We start from the raw sequence: 15,765 nt of genomic DNA on the forward strand, positions 1-15,765 counted from the left end.
CTGGCTATGTGCTCAGAAATCGCCCCTGGCTTGGGGGGACCATATGGGACGCCGGGGGATCGAACCGCGGTCCTTCCTTGGCTAGCGCTTGCAAGGCAGACACCTTACCTCCAGCGCCACCTACCCGGCCCCTATTTTTTTAATTTAAAAAATTTGAAGAAAGGACTGGAGTGATAACACAGCAGATAGGACATTTGCCTTGCACATGGTCAACCTGGATTCCATATCTGGCATCCTATATGGTCCCCCGAGCACTGGCAGGAATGACCCCTGAGTATAAAAACAGGAGTAATCCTTGAGCACTGCTGGGTGTGGCCCCCAAACAAAAAAAAATTGGGGGGGGGGAGACACCTACCAGTTCTCAGGGTTTACTCTCCCCCCACAGGGCTTAGTTTTGATGGTTTTGAGACCATATGAGGTATTGAGAATGGAGCCTGGACTAGCACTGTACAAAGCAAGCACCTTATCCACTGTGCTATCTATCTGATACCCCAGCCCCCATAACTGTTTTCTTTTTCTTCTGTTTTTGGGCCACACCCGGTGACGCTCAGGGGTTACTCCTGGCTATGCACTCAGAAATTGCTCCTAGCTTGGGGGACCATATAGGATGCTGGGGGAGCAAACCGTGGTCTGTCCTATTAGCACATGTAAGGCAAATGCCCTACCACTTGCACCACTGCTCCAGCCCCACCAGGAGCAATTTCTGAGTGCAGAGCCAGGAGTAACCCCTGAGCACTATTGGGTGTGACCCAAAAACCAAAAAAAAAAAACAAACACAAAAAAACCTAAATAAAACAAAACAAAAATGCAAACAGAAACTAAGACATAAAGAAATAACACAGAATTTTAGTTTTTTTAATTCTAAAATATTTTAATAATTAATATCATGGGAAGACTGATATACAATGCAATTATTTATTTTACAAGGAGATTCTGTACATCAGGGAGGTGTCTAGTACAATATATCAAGTTTTTAATCTCTTCTTTACATTATGATTGTGAATTGTTACTTACATAGAAAAGAAACACAAAACCCATCCGTACATATATATAAAAACACCTGGAAAAGTTGACCCCAAAGTAAGTATTTCCAAAGAATAAGAGTGAGATGAAAGATAAACTAGACTCCTTGGTGGCACATGTAAAGCAGACAAACAGGAGACCAAACCCTGCTTCAAGTTTGGCACATTAAGGGAAATTAAGGCAGTGAAAGAAGAGTTTAAAAATGTGTCCAGACAGAGAATGCTGGGCATCTGCTGAGCGATCTCTGAATCCACAAGCCAGAAGGACAGCAGTCAAGTCAGTGCGGCTGTGTGGCACTTTCTCTGCACCTCTAATCAACACTGCATCTTCCTTGGTCAGACATGAATGAGCTTCAAGACGAGGTGAATCTGGCAGATCTTCAGAGCTGTAAAGCACTTGATGGGAACGGACAAGTCTATTCTCCTATTCCCCATACAGCGAGAAGACACTACCATTTAAGGTCACTTCAGTTTTTTGTTTTAACCTGATATTTTGATTTTTCAATAATCTTACATGGGCTTGATGGGGGAGAAGGAAGCCCTACTTAAAGATTCCATATAGAAAAGAAAGGGGCCAGAGTGACAGTCCTGCGGGTGGTACATTTGCCTTGCACATGACTGACCAATGTTTGATCTCCGGCATCACATAAGGTCCCTGGACATTGTCAAGATTAATTCCTGAACACGGAGCCAGGAGTACCCCATGAATATCACCAGTTGTGGCCCCTAAACAACAAAATAAGGATAACAAAGACTGCAGAAGTCACAATTTCCTGAACACTAAGAAATAAAGGTAAAATCACATTCATCAGTCCAAAAATTTTTTTCTTCCACTTAGTGTGAATAGGAATTAGAGAAAAATAGTGAGGCTGTATAATTCTTAATAAAAATCCAAAGAAAGCAATGAATCTCCTATTGTAGGACATCTGATTAATATACATGACAATACAAAAAGGGTTGGGGTTGAGTGATAGACAAACCAAGCACATTGGCTGTAGGAGGGAAGTGAGGTGGGGGCTGCTGACAGTTTGTCACACACAGAATGAGGTTCTGAAAAGACAGGCTAATGGGCATGATCATGGCCTTTCTATTTCTCTGAAAGGCCTTTTGCCATCTAGCACCCTAGAGTTCTGCTATGAATCTGGCTGACAGCACATAGTGCTCCACAGAGGCTATCACTGGGCTTCACAGACATGAGTGTATATATTGGTCAGTGTTATTTGGTTCAAAAAGTGTACAACAGACTCTAAGATTTTTTTTTTTGTTTTTGTTTTTTTTTGTTTTTGGGCCACACCCTGTGACGCTCAGGGGTTACTCCTGGCTATGCGCTCAGAAGTTGCTCCTGGCTTCTTGGGGGACCATATGGGACGCCGGGGGATCGAACCGCGGTCCGTCCTAGGCTAGCGCAGGCAAGGCAGGCACCTTACCTCCAGCGCCACCGCCCGGCCCCTGAGACTCTAAGATTTAAGCTGCGTCAGTTTCTTGCCAAACTGGCATTAACATAAAGGTTTTTCTGGGCTTGGTTTGTCTAGAAAGTAAGCATGTGTGTATTTACATTAGACTGCCTATCATCTAGCCTGCTGATTATAGGAAAAACTGATGTTTCTATCACTTCAAGATCATTTTCATTAAGACAAATAGGAAGGCGGCCGAAGAGACAGCACAGTGGTAGGGCATTTGCCTTGCACGCAGCCGATTCAGGACGGACAGTGGTTCAAATTCTGGCATCCCATATGGTCCCCCGTGCCTGCCAGGAACGATTTCTGAGTGCAGAGCCAGCAGTAACCCCTGAACAGCACTGGGTGTGACCACCCCCCCCCCCAAAAAAAAAAAACCTCAGGTGGCTCTTGTGCTTAGAAAGAAGAGGTCCTCAGACCTGAGCACTCTCAGATCGGACCTGAGCGATTTAGACTACTGGGCCGCGAGGTACAGTGCAGAGTTTCAAGTGGTATTTGCCACTGTGGCATGAAGGCTTCTGTGCTGGTGTGGATCCCATGTCAAAGACTTTAAGACCTCCAGGAGGTGTTCTTCAACACTACTAAATGTGATGGTTAGAATCTAGCACCCACACATGAGGGACTCACTATTCAGACAGGGCAAGTAAGGCTACTAGGAAAACTGTGACTCAGTGCTGGTGGGCATCATAAGGGGAGGGTGTAAAACAGCCACAAAAACTTGGAACAGCCGGTGGACCAGAATTTTGGTGACTGGTGAGGAAAGACTTCTGATATAAAAAGGTTCAGAAGTGCTGACGTGTTAGATTTGGCCAACGCAGCACATGAGAATCCAGTCCAGTGAAAAGCTACATTCAGAGAAGAGCTGTTCATCCCCAAACCACATACTGGGACTCAATTTTGACTGTGCCCAAAAGTGCTGATGTTCCCTCCATGCGATCCTGGAGATGAAGCAGCAAGTGGAGCTGCTAAGTGGGTTATTGAGTTTCTGGTTCAGACTTCAGCATCAAGGACGATGGTAGCTAAAAAGATGAATCCAAAGAGTCACGTTACTAAAGATTGCAGATTACTCTGCACTTTGTCATTTTTTTTTTTTTTTTGTGGTTTTTGGGTCACACACGGCAGTGCTCAGGGGTTATTCCTGGCTCCATGCTCAGAAATTGCTCCTGGCAGGCACGGGGGACCATATGGGACGCTGGGATTCGAACCGATGACCTTCTGCATGAAAGGCAAACGCCTTACCTCCATGCTATCTCTCCAGCCCCTGCACTTTGTCATTTACACACTTTTTTTTTTGGGGTGTGGGGGAATTAAAATAAAGGGTCTCACATGTGCAAGGCATGTGCTCTACACTCACACTCACTTTTGGCTTATTTTACATGTTATTTCTTTTTTTTTGGGGGTGGGGTTTGAGTCATATCAGTGGCACTCAGGGGTTATTCCTGGCTCTGTGCTCAGAAGTCACTCCTAGAAGGCTCCGGGGACCATATGGGATGCCAGCATTAGAACCATGGTCTGTCCTGTGTTGGCCACGTGCAAGGCAAACGCTCCAGTCTCTACATGTTATCATTTCTGTTTTTTTTGTTTGTTTGTTTTTGGGCCACACCCGGCAGTGCTCAGGGGTTACTCCTGGCTGTCTGCTCAGAAATAGCTCCTGGCAAGCACGGGGGACCATATGGGACACCGGGATTTGGATCGGCTGCTTGCAAGGCAAACGCCACTGTGCTATCTCTCCGGGCCCCACATGTTATCATTTCTAATAACATTTTATGTTCTTTTTTTTTTGGCCACTCATAGTGGTCCTAAGGAGACCATAATGTTGAGGATCCAACCCAGGGTTTTTGCACTGGAACATGTGCTTTTGTTTTTGGGCTTCATCTGACTGTGTTCAGAGCTTATTCCTGGTCCTGCATTCAGGGGTAACTTATGGCAGTGTTAGAGGCCCATATGGGGTGCTGAGAATTGAACCCAGGTTCGAGGGTGAGGGGAACTGAACCCAGGTTCGCAGTGTAGGTGCCCTACCTGCTGTACTATCTTTCTGGTGTCTGGACTTTCTTTTCTCTTCTTTTTTTGTTTTTTGGGTCACACCCGGCAGCGTTCAGAGGTGACTCCTGGTTCTATGCTCAGAAATCATTCCTGGCAGGCTTGGGGGACCATATGGGATGTCAGGATTCGAACCACTGTCTTTTTGCATGGAAGGCAAACACCTTACCTCCATGCTATCTCTCTGGCCCCTAGCCTCTGGACTTACTAGAATTTGGCTCTACATTAAGCCTTTTCTTTTCTTTTTTTTTTTTGGGTCACACCCAGCAGCACTCAAGAGGTTACTTCTGGCTCTACACTTAGAAATCGCTCCTAGTGGGGCCGAAGAGATAGCATGGAGGTAAGGCCTTTGCCTTTCATGCAGGAGGTCATCGGTTTGAATCCCGGCGCCCCATATGGTCCCCTGTGCCTGCCAGGAGCAATTTCTGAGCCTGGAGCCAGGAATAACCCCTGAGCACTGCCAAGTGTGACCCAAAAAAAAAAAAAAAAAAAAAAAAAAGAAATCGCTCCTGGTGGGGCCGGTGAGGTGGCACTAGAGGTAAGGTGTCTTCCTTGCAAGCGCTAGCCAAGGAACGAACCGCGGTTCCATCCCCCAGTGTACCATATGGTCCCCCCAAGCCAGGGGCGATTTCTGAGCGCATAGCCAGGAGTAACCCCTGAGCATCAAACGGGTGTGACCCCCTCCCAAAAAAAAAATAAAGAAATCGCTCCTGGCAGGCTCGGGGGACCATATGGATGCTGGAATTCAAACCACCGTCCTTCTGCATGCAAGACAAACACGCCTTACCTCCATGCTATCTCTCTGGTCCCTACATTAAGCCTTTTCAGAAGTGTTTTGAGATTCACAAAAGTACTTTAATTGATTTCATTTGTGGCTAACAGACTAAGCAGATCCTAAATTATTAGGTGAGGTTTTTTTTTTTTTTTTTTTTGCTTTTTGGACCTCCCCCTGGTGACTTTCAAGGGTTACTCCTGGCTAAGTGCTCGAAAATTGCTCTTGGTTTTGGGGTCCATATGGGATGCCAGAAAATCAAACCACGGTCCATCCTAGGTTAGCCGCATGTAAGGCATACGCCCTACTGCTGCACTACTGCTCTGGCCCCAAGGTGAGTTTTTTTTTTTTTTTTTTTGGTTTTTGGGCCACACCCTGTGACGCTCAGGGGTTACTCCTGGCTATGCGCTCAGAAGTTGCTCCTGGCTTCTTGGGGGACCATATGGGACGCCGGGGGATCGAACCGAGGTCCGTCCTAGGCTAGCGCAGGCAAGGCAGGCACCTTACCTCCAGCGCCACCGCCCGGCCCCCAAGGTGAGTTGTTTTTGGCTTGGCTGTCTCATTTAAAAAAAAAAAAAAAGAGTTGGGGCCAGAGAGATAGCATGGAGGTAGTAAGGCGTTTACCTTTCATGCAGAAGGTCATCAGTTCGAATCCTGGCATCCCATATGGTCCCCCGTGCCTACCAGGGGCAATTTCTGAGCACGGAGCCAGGAAAAACCCCTGAGCACTGCTGGGTGTGACCCAAAAATCACAAAAAAAAAAAAAAAAAAGTTACAAAATAAATGAAAAGATGGAAAAACGGGGGGCAGAAGAGATAGCAGGAGGTAGAGTGTTTGCCTTGCATGCAGAAGGATGGTGGTTTAAATCCCTGATTCCCATATGGTCCCCCAAGCCTGCTAGTGGTGATTTCTGAGCATAGAGCCAGGAGTAACTCCTGAGCGTTGCCGGGTGTGACCCAAAAACAAACAAACAGACAAAAAAGATGGGAAAAAAAAGAGTTTATACACTAAATTAGTAAGATCAATACTGTTATACAGAAATGAAATGAGAGGGCTGGAGTGTTAGCACAGTGGTAGGGTGTTTGCCGCCTTGCCCACAGTAGACCCAGGAAGGGAGGGAGGGTAAATGAGAGAACAAGATTTTCTTTAACTTAACAGAGGTAGCACCCAGTGGAATCAACCACTTACGCCTTTTCTCTTCTGGATCTGCAACTTACCTATTCTGAAAGTGTTTCTTCATCATAAAAACGGGGGTATTAACACACCTCAAGGTTTCTTACAAGGATTACATTTTAAAAAACTATATTCAGTACAAGCATTTACTATTACTTATTAGTCCTCATTCCTTCCCTCATTTTAGTCTTACTGCATCAGCACTGAGTCCCTGCTTTTCCTAATGCCATCAGTCTCTCTGGTCAAAATACTTGGATATGTTTACTTTTAGCTAGAACTTCACTTAGCTCGTAATAGTGGTTGGGTCTTTTGGGTCTTACCGTGTAAAATGTTTACTGTCCTCATGAACTTCCATCTCTGAGCTTTTAAATTCATTTAATTCCTTTCTTATGGCAGCCTGTGAAGGAGAAACAAAAATGCATCAGCATCTTCTACCTGCTATTGGAGAGCAGTATGATTTACCCTCTGATCTCAACTGAACTGTGAGGTGCTGCAAACAGCCACAAGCACTTGATACATATCACTTCACATCTAAGAAACCCCAACCTACTAGAATAGAGACTGGAGAGTTAGCATGGAGGTAAGGCATTTGCCTTGCATGCAGAGGTCATTGGTTCGAATCCTGGCATCCCATATGGTCCCCTGAGCCTGCCAGGAGCGATTTCTGAGTGTGGAGCCAGCCCCTGAGCACGACCGGGTGTGATGCAAAAACAAAAACAAAAACAAATACTAGAATAACAGAAAAGAGATATTGTAGCTTTCAAAACCAAACCAAAACCAAAACAGACAGATATATCTGTATCTACAAATATATAGATGCATATCTATTTATCTATCGAGAGACCTTGTCAGCAGGTGTCAGTTTAGTCCAAGGTTTGTCAGCCCGCCGGTCATAATCTTGAGCATCAGTTACTTCTACATATTCATTAAACCTCAGAATCTTTCTGGCGAGCAGTTCTGCCACGGTTGGTCTTTGGCTGAGCTGAAAAAAATGAAGCTCTTAGTTCACACAAATTAAAGATCACAAAAAAAAAAAAACCAAAACAACAAAAACAAAAATAAAAAAAACAAATTAAAGATCACTCATACATTAAAACTGCATCTAATCCAGTTTCAACTTTCACTAAACACTGGATTCACTTGAGGACTTTTACCCATTACTGATCCCTGAATCATGTCCCAGAGATTCTGGGAATCATGAGTCTGCCTATCACTATTGTGGGATCATACCTGGAGATACTGGGGAAGTTAGAAGATGCAAGAGACCAAAACCAAGGTCTTACGTCACACTGCAAAAGGCCCTCCCTTATTCCCTTTTTTATTTTATTTTAATTTTTTTTTGTTGTTGTTGGGCTATACCAGGTGACACTCAAGGGTTACTCCTGGCTATGCGCTCAGAAATCACTCCTGGGATGTCGGGAATCAAACCCATGTCCGTGTGCAAGGCAAACATCCTACCACTGTGCTATTGCGATGGCCCCTCCTTTTTATTTTGGGCCATACGCAGCAGTGCTCAGGACTTAACTGTACAATGCTCCGGACTTAACTGTACAATGCTCCAGTCTAAATTTTTTTTTTGATCTTTGAGCCACACTCGGTGATGTGTTATTGCTCCGGCCCCTCCAGTCAAAAAATTTAATTTTTAAAACTTTTTTTTATGGGGGCTGGAGAAACAGCAAAGTGGGTAGGACATTTGCCTTGCACGCTACCAAGCCAGGTTTAATCCCTGGCATCCCATATGGTCCTATTGAGATTGACAGGAGTGATTTCTGAGCACAGAGTTAGGAGTAACTCCTGAGCACTGCTGGGTGAGGCTCCTCCCAAAAACAACCAACGTTGATAGTATAGTGAGTAGGATGCTTGCTTGAGTGTTGCCAACCTGGGTTCAATCCCTGGTATGCCATAGGGTCCCTCAATCACTGCCTGGAGTAATTTTTGAGTGCAGAGCCAGGAATAACTCCTGATCATTGACAGGTGTGGGACCCCCTCCAAAAAAAAGTCTTTATTAGCAGAACTCAGGGGACCAGATGGGGTGCTGAACTGAAGGTTAGCCTTGAACAAGGTCAGCACCCTACCTGATGTCTCTGGCCCTAGATTTAATTTTTTTTTTTTTTTTGGTTTGTTTTTGGGCCACAGCTGGCAATGCTCAGGGGTTTCTCCAGACACTGCACTCAAGACTCACCCCCTGGCAATGCTCAGGGAACCATATGCCATGTAGAAGATTGAGTCTGGGTTGCTTGAGTGCAAGGCAAGTGGCCCATCCATTGTAAGATCCCTAAATTTATTTTTTTCACTGGACCATACTTTAGCAATGCTCAGGGGTTACTCATGTCTCTGTGCTCAGGGATCACTTATAGTGGGCTCAGTGGACCATAAGGGGTGCTGGGAACTGAACCTGGGTCAGCTGCCTATAAAGCAAATGTCCTGCCTTTTCTAGCCCAGGAGATTTGATTATAAATAGAGTCTATACCCAACAGTGCTGAGGAGAGGTGGTCTCAGGAAACAACTCAGGTGCTACGAGAATGAATGCAGGAAGCGACCTAGACATGGAGCTGTGGTGCTTAGGACTCACAAAGGATTATACTTGATGGTGTCTGGAGGGAACATGTACTGGAATTCAACTTGGGGCTTCAAACATATCAGGCATAGACTCCAACACTCTGAGGCATATTCTTGGTCCTAAAATTAATTTCTTCAACATGAGCTCAAACAGGAACCAAACCAGTCATTCACAATCGAAAGGCAGCAAATACACTGAAACTAAATAGTCGGTTGCTTACCTTTCTGGTGAGCCGACGTTTAATCTCTCGCTTTTCTGCTTGACGATCAGCCTCATTCTTAGCTATAATTGATAGAAACAAATTACTTCAAAATAGGAAATTGCAAATCAAATCTTTTAGTGAGTCCACTGTAGATGTTGTTTGAATGAAATCCTAACTCTAGGGAGAGCTAATCACGTGTGTGTGTGTGTGTGTGTGTGTGTGTGTGTGTGTGTGTGTGTGTGTGTTTTGGCAGAACTGGGGATCATAATCAGGACAGCATATATATAAGGGAAGTGTGCTACCCCGACCCCTATAATAATTTTCTTGCCAAGTGGAACAAGTACTGGGGAACAACATTACTAAACTGATAGCAAGTCTGGTCAGCTGCCTGCCAAGAGTGAAGTCTGTTCTTTATCTATAGACAGTTACATTCTGAGGTTCCTCCTTTAGTAGCATCCTTTTGCTTTTTGCTTGCAGTTGAATATATCTAGTATTTGTCTTTTTTTTTTGGTGTTTGGGTCAGACCCAGCGGTGTTCAGGGGTTCCTCCTGGCTCTGTGCTCAGAAATTGCCCCTGGCAGGCACAGGGGATCATATGGAATGCCGGGATTCGAATCACTGTCTGTCCTGTGTTGGTTGCGTGCAAGGCAAACACCTTACAACTGTACTATCGCTCTGGCCCCTAGTATGTGTCTTTTGAGAGAAAATATTAACTACATGTCCTCTGGCAGTTCCTTACTCAAGAACTCAAAAAAAGATTAGGTTATAAATTTTTTTTTATATATTGGACTAAATATTGTATAATTAGTCTATAGAGACTCTCACATTTTATTTTATTTTATCTTTGGGTTTTTGGGTCGTCACATCCGGCAGTACTCAGGGGTTCCTCCTGGCTCTACGCTCAGAAATCGCTCCAGGCAGGCTCGGGGGACTATATGGGATGCTGGGATTCGAACTACTGTCCTTCTGCATGCAAGGCAAATGCCCTACCACCATGCTATCTCTCCAGCCCTGAAACTCTCACATTTTAAATTTTACTATGTGATTTAGGAAGTTGTATACAGTTTGTCCCTTGATATCTGCGGGACAATGGTTCTGAGACTCCACCCCAAAATAAAAGTCCAAGGTGGTAAAGACTCTTAGGAAAAACTGGATTTGCAGATGATCTCCCATATAATCTGGTATATATATATATTTTTTTTTAATCTGGTATATTTTAAATCATTTCTATCTACTGATAATACCTATTGCAATGTAAACAATAACATAGTTATTATGTTGTATTTTTTAGGGAATAAGGATTTGAAAGAAAATCTGAGGGACCAGCAAGATGATGCAGTAGATAATGAGCTTGCTTTGTATGCTGCTGAATTGGTTTGGATTTCCAGCACCTCAAATGGTCCCCTGCACACCACCATGAGTGATCCCTGAGCAGAGCCAGAAGTAAGCCCTGAGCATAGTAAGACAAACAAACAAAATATATGTGATGACTGGCGGTAAGTGCAGTATTAAGTGTTTGTTTTGCATGCATCCAGACTTGATTCAGTTTCCAAACACCATGAGTGACATCTGAGAACAAAAGCCAGGAGTAGGGCTGGAGCGATAGTAGAGTGAGTAGGGCATTTGCCTTGCATTTGCTGGGCCCAGGCTTGAGCTTCAGCATTCAGCATATGGCACCCCAAGCCTGCCAGAAATAATTTCTTTTTCTTTTTTGGTTTTTGAGCCACAACGGCGACGCTCAGGGGTTACTCCTGGTTCTGTGCTCAGAAATTGCTCCTGGCTTGAGAGACCATATGGGACGCCGGGGGATTAAACTGCAGTCCGTCCTAGGTCAGAAATAATTTCTTTCTGGGGCTGGAGCGGAAGTACAGCAGTAGAATGTTTGCCTTGCGCTTGACTGACCTGGGATGGATCCAGGTTGGATTCCTGGCATCCCATTAGGTCCCCCAAGCCTGTCAGAAATGATTTCTGAGTGCAGAGCCAGGAGTGACTCCTGAATGCCGCTGGGTGTGGCCACAAAACAAAACAAAAAAACCCCAACAACAACATAAAGAAAATTATGGAGATAGAGGGCAAGTTAAATATAAGCTCTTAGTGTGTACATTTTAAGGTACTAAAACTTAAGAGCTGAAAAAATATGAGGACCACCAGGTAGGTCCTCACTATGCTGACTCTCTCATTTTCTTTTTCTTTGTTTTTTTTTGTTTGTTTGTTGGGCCACACCGGCGGTGCTCAGGGGTTACTCCTGGATGTCTGCTCAGAAATAGCTCCTGGCAGGCATGGGGGACCATATGGGACACCGGGATTCGAACCAACCACCTTTGGTCCTGGATCGGCTGCTTGCAAGGCAAATGCTGCTGTGCTATCTCTCCGGGCCCACTCTCATTTTCATTAATACAAAAAGTTGACTAACATCTGGGGCCAGAGAGAGGGCATGGAGGTAAGGCGTTTGCCTTGCATGCAGAAGGACGTTGGTTCGAATCTGGGCATCCCATATGGTCCCCTGAGCCTGCCGGGAGCCGTTTCTGAGCATTGAGCCAGGAGTAACCCCTGAGTGCTGCCAGGTGTGACCCAAAAACCAAACCAAAAAAAAAAAAAAAAAAAAAAAAAAAAAACCAAAACCCACAAAAACAAAAAAAAAAAAAAAAAAAAAAAAAAAAAACAAACGAAAAAATACCAAAGCAAAACAAGAAAAGTTGACCAACATCTACTAGATATTATCAAATCCTTGCAAATAATGATGATTTCTGAAAAATCCTGGGGAAAAGGATCTTAGGGATAAAGTATATAGTATAAATCTGCATGAGGCCTGGGTTTAATTCCTGGCATTGGGATTTCTTTTTTTGAGGTGATAATGGTTAAAGTCAGAATCTCACAAATACCACTGAGCCATAGCCGCAGTTCCCAAAATACGGTCTTGTTAAGAAATATGAGGGGAAATCTATTCCTTTGTTAAGAACTAAAGAAAAATTCTTCCTGCGCTGGACTACTGTCTTTTCCCTTTTTCCTTTTTTTTTTTTTTTTGGACCACAGCTGGTGATATTCAGGGGTTATTCCTGGCTATGCACTCAAAAATTGTTCCTGACTTGGGGGCCCATATGGGACACTGGGAATCGAACTAATATCTGTCCTGGGTCAGCCACGTGTAAGGCAAATGCCCTACTGCTGTGCTATTGCTCCAGTCCCATGGACTACTGTCTTCTTGGAACTTATAAAAAAAAAGCCTCTCCTCTCAATGATATATATTAAAGTCAGAAAAGAGCAAAGAAAACCTATATAACTTGTTTTCATAGCTGGACTTACGTTGTAGTATATTTCGTTGTTCCAGTTCTTCTGGGGTTGGTCTCTGACTCAGTCGCCTGAAAAGGAGATGAAGAATATTTTCTATGTTATACCTCCCAATCCTGCATATAAAATATATATATATATTTGGTCCTTATGTTAGCCCCTACATTAGCAAGGATTCAAAAGAATTTCAAGTGTTTTTTGCTATTTTATTACATTAGCTGTGGTTTTATACACTTATCAGTGAAAGGCCAGAGATTACACCCTTGTGCTGGCATTCATAAATGGCATTGCTGTCTAGATTGTACTTGGAATGTGGTGGGGTGGTGCTAGGAATCAAAATCTTGATTTCCTAACTTAAAAGCAGGTTGTCTAGTATTGAAGAGATAGAACAGTGGGCAGGGCACTAGCCTTGTGTGTAATGCAACCAAGAGTAAGCCCAGAGCACTGCTCGGGTGGCCAAAAAACTTAGAACCAAACAAATAAAAACAGGGGCCAATGCTATAGCACAGCGGTAGGGCATTTGCCTTGCAAGCAGCTGATTTGAACAGAAGGTGATTCGAATCCCGGCATCCCATATGGTCCCCCATGCCTGCCAGGAGTTACCCCTGAGCGCTGCCAGGTGTGCCCCATAAAAACAAAACAAAAAGCAAACAAATAAAAACAATAAAAAAACCAAGAAAGCCCAACAAGCAACCAAACAAATAAAAACAAAAATTTTAAAATCAGTCTGCTAATTAAAAACAACAACAACAACAACAACAACAACAACAACAACAACAACAACAACAGAAAACTGGGCCAGAGCAATAGTTGAGCAGGTAGGACATTTTCCATGCATATGACTGAACCTAGCATCCTGAACTTGCCAAGAAAAAAAAAAAAAGTATCTAGGTACTTGTCTTATATATCAGCCAATACTGGTTCAATCCCTAGCACTGGATATGGCTCAATGAGCACTGACAGGAGTAATCCCTGATCACAGCTGTAGCCCCAAACTGCAAATGCCAAATAGTGTTGGAACTATGCAAAATATATAGACTTTGGAATAAAACCAAAAATACTAATCCAAAAATATGGTATTTACTTATTTCATTTTTTGGGTCATATTCAGCTGTACACAGGGCTTACTCCTGGCATAATTACTCAGGTATCACTCCTAATGTGCTCAGGGGACTATATGTGGTGCCAGAGATTGAACTCAGGTCTGTTGTGCATGCAAGGATGCAAGAGTGCCTTACTTGCTATACTATCTCTCCAGCCCTGCTCCAATTATTTAATAAGTCCTCTTTCTTTTTTTTTTTTTTTTGGTTTTTGGGCCACACCCTGTGATGCTCAGGGGTTACTCCTGGCTATGCGCTCAGAAGTCGCTCCTGGCTTGGGGGACCATATGGGACGCCGGGGGATCGAACCGCGGTCCGTCTCCTAGGCTAGCGCAGGTAAGGCAGGCACCTTACCTCGAGCGCCACCGCCCGGCCCCATAAGTCCTCTTTCTTATTAGTCATTATTTCAGTGTCATTTTTTGTTTGTTTTTGGATCATACCCAGCTTGGCTCAGGGGCCACTCCTGGCTCTACGCTCAGAAATCACTCCTGGCAGGCTCAGGGGACCATATGGGATGCCGGGATTCAAACCGCCGTCCTTCTGCATGCAAGGCAAACTCCTTACCTCCATGCTATCTCTCTGGCCCCTATTTCACAGTGTCTTATACATTATTTTGTCTTTTGTTTTTGGGCTATACCCATTAGTGCCTTTTATTTTGGAGGGGCGGTCACACTCAGTGGCACTCAGGGGTTACTCCTGACTTTGCATTCAGAAATCGGTCTCACAGGCAGGGGGGACCATATGGAATCTGGGATTTGAACCACCGTTCATCCTGGATTGGCTCCATGCACGAAAAATGCCCTACCACTGTGCTATCTCTCTGGCTCCCCATCAGTGCTTAGTGCTTATTTTTGGCTCTGTGCTCAGGAATAATTTTGGAGGTGCTCAGAATACCATATGGGATGCGGGGGATATAACCTAAGTCAGTGTGTGCAAATCAAGAGCCTTAACCACTGTACTATTATCTCTCTAGCCCCATTTTTTTTTTTTTTTGGTTTTTTTTTTTTTTTGGGTCACACCTGGCAGATCTCAAGGGTTACTCCTGGCTCAGAAATGGCTCCATTTGAGGGGGGGGACCATATGGGTTGGTGAGATTTGAACCACAGTCCTTCGCATGCAAGGCAAATGTCCTACCTCCATCCTATCCCTCCAGCTCCAATTTTGTCAAATTTGTCTATAAATATTTAAGTTGCCCTCCCCTCACAGGGCTGTGGACATATTTTATGTGACAGAGCACAGACCTGGGTTGGACCCCTGACACCTCGTGGAGCCTAAGCACCAGGTCTGTGTCCCCACCAAGCCATTTTGGCCAATAAGCATAGTCAAGTGTCTGATACAGGAGAAGAGAATACATTTAAATTATAGGACAAACCAACGAGCTTGAATTCAGACTCTGCATGTAGAAGTCCAGATTTCCATTCCTGTCACATAAACTCTGGCACTGTTGGGTGTGGCTCTCAAAACAAACAAATAAAATATAGCAATAAGGGGCCGGAGAGACAGCACAGCAGTAGGGCATTTGCCTTGCAAGCGGCAGACCCAGGACTGACCGTGGTTCGAATCCCGGCATCCCATGTGGCCCCCCGTGCCTGCCAGGAATGATCTTGGAGCACAGAGCCAGGAGTAACCACTGAGTGCCCCCAAAATAGCAATAAATAAAAAGACACCCTCCAGTTGACCAGCTGGGGGAGGTGATTGGCTCATGCCTGGCAGTACTCAAGGAACCACATGCAGTATAAAGACTGAAAGTAGGGTTGGCAGATGTAGCAGAGCATGCAAAGCAAGTGCCTTAACCTTAGTACTAGCTCTCAGGTCCTCAGTAATTTTCTCATGTTTATGCTGTAAGTTCTACCTGCTTTTCCTTTCTCTACCAAGAGAAACATCTAGGATACAAATACTTGTTTATGTATCTATATTCTGTATATTACACAGACAGGTATTTCTCTATGCTTTTGGTTCCAGTTGACCTGAAAAATACTTTAACACTTTGAAAAGAGGCAGCTTATGGAACACATGAGAATGACATGATGAAACCATGGGTGTGATGTTTAATTAGGTTGGTATTTCACAGCTGAGTAACTGGATAAATGACATTAAAATCTTGCTGTCCTGGGAACCACATATCTTCTCTAGAAACTTAAAAAAATACCAC

The 15,765-nt window shown here is 44.2% G+C and overlaps 1 protein-coding gene across 1 annotated transcript in view; it reads right to left on the minus strand.

Moving 5' to 3' along the window:
* Positions 1 to 2,853: 2,853 nt before the first annotated feature.
* The window catches only part of PHACTR4 (phosphatase and actin regulator 4), a 56,795-nt gene continuing 43,883 nt past the window's right edge, over positions 2,854 to 15,765 (minus strand). Inside the window, exons 9-13 of the mRNA XM_049774719.1 lie at positions 12,529 to 12,584; positions 9,245 to 9,306; positions 7,309 to 7,446; positions 6,785 to 6,861; positions 2,854 to 3,498 (exon numbers count right to left, since the gene is read on the minus strand). Of these exons, the coding sequence (XP_049630676.1) occupies positions 3,483 to 3,498; positions 6,785 to 6,861; positions 7,309 to 7,446; positions 9,245 to 9,306; positions 12,529 to 12,584 (349 nt within the window). The 3' untranslated portion in view covers positions 2,854 to 3,482. The remainder of the gene's footprint in view (positions 3,499 to 6,784; positions 6,862 to 7,308; positions 7,447 to 9,244; positions 9,307 to 12,528; positions 12,585 to 15,765) is intronic.

This window comes from Suncus etruscus, chromosome 6 (assembly GCF_024139225.1).
Source record: "Suncus etruscus isolate mSunEtr1 chromosome 6, mSunEtr1.pri.cur, whole genome shotgun sequence".
NCBI lineage: Eukaryota > Metazoa > Chordata > Mammalia > Eulipotyphla > Soricidae > Suncus > Suncus etruscus.